This window comes from Cucumis melo, chromosome 4 (assembly GCF_025177605.1).
Source record: "Cucumis melo cultivar AY chromosome 4, USDA_Cmelo_AY_1.0, whole genome shotgun sequence".
NCBI classification, from domain to species: domain Eukaryota; kingdom Viridiplantae; phylum Streptophyta; class Magnoliopsida; order Cucurbitales; family Cucurbitaceae; genus Cucumis; species Cucumis melo.
In genome coordinates this window covers 4,148,243-4,157,647 of record NC_066860.1, presented here as the reverse complement: position 1 = coordinate 4,157,647, position 9,405 = coordinate 4,148,243, and the positions used below count along the sequence as shown (strand labels likewise).

The following is a 9,405-nucleotide window of genomic DNA, read 5'->3' as shown; positions in this document are numbered from 1 at the left end:
GCTTAAGGTGTTGGTTTCTGACTTGGTCTCCCTTTCCTTTGGTTACATTGGTATGATTTGTGTCCTTCCTTTCTGCACACATAACAAACTAGCTTTTTCTTCTTAATTTGTCCCCCAGGAGCCTTGAACTGTCTTTTCTTTGAGTTTTTCCCCTTATGCTCTTTTTCATGCTTGGTTCTGTCTCTGTTTACAATAGACGATTCGACTAGGTTAGCATTAACTAAATTTAAATTTTTGGAGGCTAACTTATCTTTCAGTTTGTTGGCTTCTTTCGTGCGCATGTGACTGATGAGTTCCTGAAGCTTCAGATCCTTCTTCTTGTGCTTGAGGTGATTACGATAGTCATTCCATGATGGAGGAAACTTTTCCAGCAGGACATTTGCTTGAAGTATTTCGCACATCTTCATGCCTTCAAATAGGACGTTTGCCACCAGGTTCTCGTACTCATGTATTTGTTCCACGACTGGCTTGTCGTCAGTCATCTAGAACTGCAGCCATTTTCCAACCACATATTTCTTTCGTCCAGCATCATCTCCTCCATATCGTGTTTCTAGGGTGCTCCAGATGTCCTTGGCAGATTTTTAGGCTACGAACAAGTCGAATATCGGGTTTGACATGTGGTTTAATAGATGTCCACAAACGGTCTTGTTATCCTTTGCATATTTTTCAAGATCGATCACTTGGTCCTTTTTTACTTGGTTAGCGACAGCGGCAGTAGCAGAAGGCTCCGTAGATGACTCTGGATCAGAAGATGTTGAAGTGGTAGCTGGGGGATCAGAAGACGGCAGATCTGTGGTGAGGACATAATCAACTTCTAGTTGCTAAGAAAAGATCAACAAGTTTTGGGACCAACAGCGGTAGTTCATTCCATCAAGTGGCTCAAGTTTGGACAGGTTAGGTAGAATTTTGTTGGAGGTCTTGATCGACATATTTGCTTTCAGATTGTTAGAAAAGATGGTCGATCAGGATAATTGTTGTGCCGTGACAAACCACTGCCAGAAAAGCAAGTTCGGCTGACCGTGGTGCTAATCATTATGCTGGTTGCTCCCCAAAGGTTAACACAGCTTCCCAGTACTAACATGCATCGTACAGGGAATAGAAACAAAGGCTTTTGTAAATGCTCAGAACGCAGAGTATGAAAGATGAGAGGAAGAGAGGAGGTGCTCGAAGTGATTATATTTAGTTCTGAAAGATGAAAGGACTTTTGTCCAATTTATAGAGAGGCGATGAAGGCAGAGTGTGGAGGAGAATGATTTTCGCCAAAAGAGAGGACGCGAGCGAAGATCGTAAAAATATATCAGAGAGCAAACGTCGGACAAACACGTTGCACGACGAATGTTGAATAACGCAAATGTGCGCCACGTTTGAACAAGGAAGTCGGGGTGCCTTGACTATGAAAATGAATTACACGTGTCCCTATAGCTGCCAACGCCAAAAAATAAAAGGTATAGGAAATAAAATTATATTACTTATTTTTCGCACAAGCTCAATTGCCCAAGCCCACCCGTCCGATCGTGTCGGGTTATACTATCACCACTTACTCAGTTTGTAGTTCTCTTTCAAGACTTAAGATTATATATCCTCTTCCTACTTCAAGGTTTATCAATGTGGGACAATATTTGTTACTTTGCTATTTGGGAAGCCCAATAAGTCATTTCCAACAATATAGGGATAGTTGCAAATGTAGCAATTATATTCAAAATAATTAAGTATATAGCAACATTTTAAAAAAAATTGCAAATATAGCAAAATCTGTCAAAATCTATTAATGATAGGAGTCTATCACTGATAGACCATGTAGCAAATGTTGGTATATCACTGATAAACCATAAGAGTCTATCAACGATAGAAGTCTATCACTGATAGACTTTGCTATATTTTCAAATTTTTTTAAATATTGCTACATACTTAATAATTATTCTAAAAATTGCTACCTATTATAATTACCCAACAATATATTCACTTAGTGGAGATGTCCGAGTTGATCTACAGACCCATCGTATCCTTTTTCATAAAAGAAAATAATTGTGACGATACTTTATAAATAAAAAACAACGGACCAGCAGACACCTACTTTGTTCCAAAATCAAACAATATTGTAATACTCTTCGAGTGTAGGTTTAGTTTGAATTTTAAGTCTCAGTTTATATTTTATAGTTGGTTTAAAAAAATCCTTCCCATTTTTGTCTCCCACTAAAATGACAAAATTAACAACAAAGTTAATCAATAAAAAAAAAAGTGGTTCATAAGTTTTCAACCATGTCATGCATCAACCTAAACCTAATTAAACATAAAAAAATATTAATCAAATAAAATAAACTTTCACACACTGTTCAGTTCATATAAAACCGACAAAACTGAGAGATTACAATAATTAGTACTTTGTGTCTTTGAACCTTAAAATATTAAAATTCAATTAGAAAAACACAAGTCCAGGTTGAGTATGTACCATCTACAACCATTGAAGAACCACACATTAGTAACAGCTTAAAATATCCTTTTATTTATTTATATGCATTCAAACTTAAATATCTAACCTACTTTACACACAAATCTTCAATCTAAGAGATTAGGTTTTAAAAATATCTTTCGATTCTACATAACTTATAATAACCATGTTAACAATTAATATTTTATTCTATAAAAAAATTATTATTGATCATTATCATTATTATCATTATTCAACGTATTTAGCTTGGCTAGCCCTCGTTTTAGGATCTTGTTCTATTTTAGTCCATAAAGTTTTAAAAATGTATGTTTTAATCCTTGAACTTAAAAAGAAAAAATTACTTAAGTTACTATGGTTGATAGGATTACTTTAACGTACTTTTGGTATGACTTCCACATTTAGATGTTTAGGGTTTAGAATATTTATCATATTATTTAAATTGATAAATACCTAATAAATCTTGTTAATTTATTGTATAAATCTTTTATTTCAAAGCAGAAACATAAGTCAAACATATTTATCAAATAAACACAAGAAGTACTAATCTTTTTGTTCTTTTTTATCCCTCCAAAACTCAAGTCTCTCCCTTCCTGTCCTCGACTCCCCCACCCTTTACTATTTGTTTTCCAAATTTGGAATCTTGTAGCAAATAAAGAAGAACATTGAGTAGAATAAAAATAAATAAAATAGGATTGTCATATTAATGTAACATCCATGATAACATAAAATACATTGAATAAAATAAAATACATACAACTTATGCATAAAATAAATTTTAAAAAATTACAACAATGAATAAAAAAATACTTCAATAAATCACAAAATATCCCAAACTTAAGGCATTAAAAAAAGTTTATACCTACCCGAATGAAATTGCATCTAGCATTACTTGAGAGTAAGTAAAGTAGAATGCTTGCTAATACGCCAAAATTGTGACGACCAAAACCTTGAATGCAAGGTGATCTTTTAGTTTTTTTTTTTTATATAAAACATCAATTTACTGTTGTTCCAGATTTTGAAACGTAATTATCTTATTTGATATCCTAGTCATCTCTACATATGAAAGTCAACTCATCATTTTATTAAAAAGTTGACTAAATTCTAAACCACGTAGACCATAATACGACGAAAGCAGACGGTCTTGAAAATTTAAGTACAAAGAAAGGAAAAAGATACAAAATTTATGGACCAAAATTAGATTAGTTTAAAATTTACCTAAAACTGTTTAGGAAAAGCCAGATAGGGATGTGAAAATAGAAAACTAATTAAAAGAAATGATCGCTTTGAAGATAAAGCATGTACTGTTAACAACCTGTCACTAATCCTAAAAAAGGCGGCTTCATTAATTAAAATTCAAATAAATACATTGTGCTCTATAAGATCAATACCCATTTTAACTTATTTTGGACAAAATTTCCCTTATGGTTATGGCAGCATCCGTCTCTGAGATCACCATCCTCCAAATGGAATCTCCTGGAAACGGAAGCACCGATTACGAAGAAAATGGTGGCGTTTCAAGTCCGCCGGGTGGTGGGGATGGGATTTTATCGGCGGTGGAGACGATGCTGGTCAAATTCCATGCAGGGTATTTCCGGATCGGAATGTCTGTGGGTTGTCAAACGTTGTTATGGAAAATCATGGCCGTACAAAATAACGATTTGCTTCATCCCACGGTTCTCATTGTTCTGTGGTCAATGGGTTTCTTTCTTCTTTTTTGTCTCTCTGTTTTTTACCTCTTGAGATGTTTCTTTCACTTCCGGTTGGTCCAATGCGAATTTTTGCATCATGTTGGGGTTAACTACCTTTTTGCCCCTTGGATTTCTTGGTTCCTTTTGCTTCAATCCGCACCGTTTTTGCCCCCTCGAGCTACTCTTTACAAGGTCTGCTTTTTTCTTTTTTTATTCTTTCTTATTATAGCTTAATTATATATTTAAATTTATTGTTCAAATTTCATTTGTCAAATTATAACTTTCTAACGGTTAATCTGTCTAATTTAGTACTATTTCCATTTTAAAAACTAACGTTTTTAATACACTCAGCACTAAAAATAGCCAACTACTACAGGGATTTTGGTTTTCAGAAACTATGCTTATAAATGCTAAGTTTCTTCACTCATTTTTCACTACTGTTTTCTTTTCTTTAAAAGGAAAAAGAAAATAAAACAAAAGAAGATTTCGAAACTAAAATCTAGATTTTTGCTTCCGAATTTATTGTTTTATTATCTATTTTCTAGTAATGTTTTTAAGAACAATTTACTCTGCAATTTTTAAAATTAAAAAGAGTACTTTTAATTCTTTTTAGAATTTAGCTATGAATTTTATCCTTCTACTTAAGAAAAAAAGAAATTTAGGGAGAAAAAGTTGAGAAGAAGTATTATTTAATTTTCAAAACAACCAAATGGTTACTAGACATTCTAGGTTTTTAGATTTTATTTTTGAAATTCAGTTTATAAACATCAATTTCATCTCTAAACTTTTTGTTTTCAACTATTTTATCAAAAACCAAACTAAAATTTGAGAATTAGATAAAGTAGTTTTCAAAAACTTATTTTTGATTTTGCAATTGACTTAGAGCTCAACTCTTTTACTTCAAATAAAAAAAAATTATAAAGAATAGGAAGAAAATAGATTTAATTTTAGTAAACTAATAATGAAAAACTAAATGGTTATCCAACAAAATCAATGAACTAGTTTTTAGATACTTATTTTTACCTTTGAATTTGAATAAGAATTAAAGAAACCAAAAACAAAAGAAACAAAAAAGTCATTTTGATAACCATTTAGTTTTGGATTGTTGATTTGGAAGAATTAGTTCATTTTCTCTAAATTTTTTAAAATAATTAATTTACATCTTTCTTAATAAAAGAGAATAAATCTTAAGTCAATTGAAAAAGAAAAACAATTTTTTAAAATCATTTTTTTTAGTTTTCAAATTTTAGTTTTTAAACGGAATAAAAAAGATCAACAGATACATCCAATTCTTTCGAATAAATTGAGACATTCTTCCTATCCAAATCAATATCATTAAATCAAAAGAGCCAATAAAGATATACAAATATATTCAAACGAGTAAGAGATGTGCTCGATGCCAAAAGCAGGGAAAAAAACCAGCAAACTAAAAGGAAGAACTTCTAATTTAGGGATGTATATATTAGAGGCAGTAAAAGAACATAAAAAAGGAAAAAACTTAGGTACAACAAAAGCAACTAAATTCATGACATCTTTCCATAGGTGACAGACAAACCAAGAAATTTAGAGAATACATTAAATATTTATAAACTTAATTTTGAAAAAAACAATAAATAAATGCTTGTAAACTCTATTTTAATTCCTTAAATTTCTATGTTATATTATGTATACACTTTTTCTATCAATGCTTTTGAAAAATTAAACCAATATATGTGTGTATATATAATTTGTAAATTTTCGGAATATAAATGTATTTTATATTAATAAAATAGATAATGAAATGAAAATGTAGGAGTGAGTGTATGAATTAGATATTGTGATGGGAATAGGTATTGTGGTGGGTATTTGCAATCCCAGTAGTGGTGCTGGACGTGAAAATATATGGCCAATGGTTCACGAAAGGAAGGAGATTTCTATGCAGCGTTGCCAATCCCACCAGCCAACTCTCCGTCATTGGAAACTTGGTCGGGGCTCAGGCAGCCGGCCGGATGGGTTGGAAGGAGAGTGCATTGTGCTTGTTTTCTCTGGGGATCGTTCATTATTTAGTACTGTTTGTGACGCTTTATCAACGGTTCTCCGGCGTCGATCGGCTTCCTTCCATGCTCCGGCCGGTGTTCTTTCTTTACATAGCAGCTCCAAGCTTCGCGAGCTTGGCTTGGGAATCCATTTCTGGGGCCTTTGATACATCTTCCAAGATGCTCTTTTTTCTCTCCCTTTTTCTGTTCACCGCCCTGGTAAGCTAAATTACTTTGTTTCCTTTTGCACATCAATATGGATTAAAATTTAACCATTATTCACTAGAAAATATTTTAATATGCTTTTTAGATAAAGATTAAAATTTTATCAGATCATAAACTATAATGACAATAATAACTAAAATACAACTTAGTTTGTGTGCTTCATAGTTTCATAATCTTTAGCTACGTTCTATATTTTGCTTTTTTTTCTTTTCTTTTCTTTTCTTTTCTTTTCTTTTAAATTGTGTGTGTTCTTATTGGAATTCTAAACAAGAAAAGGGACATGTTTTATTATTCATGTCATTTTTTCTTTTTATAAGCATTTAACTTTTGTTTAATAGCCATTTAGTTTAAACAGTTTCTTTCTAAAATTAGGCTAATTTCTTCTCAAGGGGATTTTCATCTTTATTCAGCAAAAAGAGTTCACTTCTTGTCCAAACTTTAAAAAAAAAAACTACTTTCCAAAAACAATATTTTGTTTCTAAAAATCACTTTAAGGGGCATTTGGTTTACCTTCTAAATATTTATAAACATTTTTTTTACTTATAATTCAAACATGTACATAGTTTTTTAAAACATTATTGGAGAGTATATAATCTTCAAAAACTATAAATCAAAGCATATAAAATATGGAGCGTAGAGATCGTTTGTGGTAACTTAATTTTCAAAAACTAGAAACTAAAAAAATAAAAAAAAATAAAAAACAAATAATTCAACCTACCATTATTGTTATTTTTTTTTTTTTTCTCTTTATCTACTTTTCTTTAAGAATGTTTTATACTAAAAAAAATAGCTTTTGTGTTTGTTGCTACTCTAATTTTAAAAATCATAACCAATCAAGCTTCAAAACTTGGACCCTTTTTTCTTTTTTGTCAAAAATGGTTTTGAAAGCTAAGTTTTTTTTGAAAAAAATTAAATGAACAAAGAAATTCATTAATTATGTATCTTAGCTAACAATAATATGATTATTAATTGTGGGTTTGGTTTATGAAATACGAAACAGATTTGCAGGCCTTTACTATTCAAGAGGTCAATGAAAAGATTCAATATAGCATGGTGGGCCTTCTCCTTCCCAATCTCAGCACTAGCTCTTGCCTCCATTCAATATCATCACCAAGTGAAAGCCCTCCCAGCCAAAATTCTAATGCTACTTCTTCTTACCATCTCAGTTTTTGTTGTTGTCTCCCTTGTCGCCGCTACTGTATTCAACTCTGCATTACTCTTGCCCGACGACGACCCACTTTTTAATCCCTCAACTCAACGCAACTCAACTTTGGACGAATCTCATCGTCAAGAACAACCCTTAACTTAATTAATAATTGGACATTGAAGAAAAAAAATCAAGCAGACACCGACTATTATCGTCCTTGCTTTGTTGTTGTTTAGATTCAAATATTAATTAGGTAGGACTCTCTTAGACTATTACAATTTTGTATCTACTATGTCACAAGTGAATGATTTTCATAATCCAAACGTTGTATTACAAAGTGTTGTTCACCCCTTTCTTGTCTGAACTACCCTAAATGGCGAGTTCTTCATAAAAAGTTGAGTAATTTGCTTGGAAATGTAGCCAAAAGTCCTACGTTAAATAAGAGATTAATCATTGATATGTAGGCGATGACAATTGACTTTATTGATATTAGGTCTTTTAGGTAAAACTAAAAACGAAATTTTTATGTAAAAAATGGGACAATATACCATATCATTTATTAGGGAGATATTTGAAGAGAGTTGTCTTTTACATTGGTAACATGTTTGTCTATTGGTCTTAAGAGCAACGTCGTGGGAACTATTTTGTGGATTATCTGACTGAAACGTAAATGCATAATTTTTTAAAGATACAGTCGAGAATCATTTGTTTCTTTTGGAAAGACATCACCACCACAACTACTAATTGATCTAAAAACCTTTTTATTGTAATTTTTTTGTGTGAAAATAAGCATAAAAGGCAAATGGGATTAATAAGCACACTCAAAGCATCTCAACTAGGTTGACACCAAACTTTCTTGTAATTATTGTGTAGTATCACTCATAGGGCTTAATCGAGCATTTAATTGAAAGGTTTTTTCTTTAGCCTCTCCATTGTACATATATATCTCATTTGTCTAAACAAATATGAAAAATAGTATGAGATAATCAAATAAACTTTTAGTTAATTCTAAAGTAAATAATTGTTGTAACTTCTCTTCTAACTTCTCTTGCCATTTTGAGTGAATGAGTTTAGGTGCTTCTATGAGTGATAAGTGGCTTTCTAATATTGAAATTTATACCTTTGTAAACCAAAGGACGAATATGATCTTTTTTTACCACAGTAATGGTACACCCAGTTATTTGTTTTAATGGAAGATCAGCTAACAGCTTTTATTTCAAATGGTTGATCAGACTTGATGCTCATAGTAGCAGGAACAAATTTTATCCCATTGTTTTGACTAATGCTCTTTACTGATGAGTTAAAACCAAGATCACATCTGTTTGAACTAGACTGTCTTGAATTCAGTATTTGATCTAGATTTTTAGTTCTTGAATTTAACATTTTGATCGACTTCATAGTTTGATCATACTCTATCTGGATCTCCCTCAATTTTTGTTTTAAGGAAGATATAACTGATACTAGCCGTTCATTTTCTTCACTTTCTTCTTCAGAATCATCAACTTCATCTTTAGATAAAATACTAATAAAGGCTCTAGTATATTCACCTTCTTCATCACTTTCATCGGTATCATCATCAGATAATGTAGCACTAAAACTTTTCTTTTGCTTTCTCAAGAACGTAGGACATTCAGCATGATAATGACCAACTCCCCTACATTCTCTACATCTGAAAATTCTTCCTTCACCATTCTTTTTTCGTCCATAGTCACCAGCCCTCCTGTTAGAGATTTCATTAAACCTTCTGGTATTGCATTCACCATCTCTCTTCTTCGATAATTAGTCAGATTTCTAGCATTGGATTCCGTGGTATTCAGATTTTTGAATTTCTTGACAACCTTAGAAAATTGTTTCGTCAGGAGAGCTATTGATTCATTCATA

General features: G+C 31.7%; 1 protein-coding gene across 1 annotated transcript; it reads left to right on the top strand.

Annotated features, from left to right (window-relative positions):
* Nucleotides 1-3,854: 3,854 nt before the first annotated feature.
* On the top strand, nt 3,855-7,888 carry LOC103503902 (S-type anion channel SLAH4-like). The gene is made up of 3 exons (XM_008468289.3): nt 3,855-4,329; nt 5,967-6,371; nt 7,378-7,888. The coding sequence occupies exons 1-3, from the start codon at nt 3,871-3,873 to the stop codon at nt 7,684-7,686; spliced, it is 1,173 nt and encodes a 390-aa protein (XP_008466511.2). The 5' UTR covers nt 3,855-3,870; the 3' UTR covers nt 7,687-7,888.
* Nucleotides 7,889-9,405: the final 1,517 nt, after the last annotated feature.

What these genes read in the sequence shown, in the direction of transcription:
- LOC103503902 (XM_008468289.3), top strand. Translation starts at nt 3,871, where the DNA reads ATGGTTATGGCAGCATCCGTCTCTGAGATCACCATCCTCCAAATGGAA. An exon ending in CTCGAGCTACTCTTTACAAG is followed by an intron (nt 4,330 to 5,966) that starts GTCTGCTTTTTT and finishes TGATGGGAATAG; the next exon opens with GTATTGTGGTGGGTATTTGC. An exon ending in TTTTTCTGTTCACCGCCCTG is followed by an intron (nt 6,372 to 7,377) that starts GTAAGCTAAATT and finishes AATACGAAACAG; the next exon opens with ATTTGCAGGCCTTTACTATT.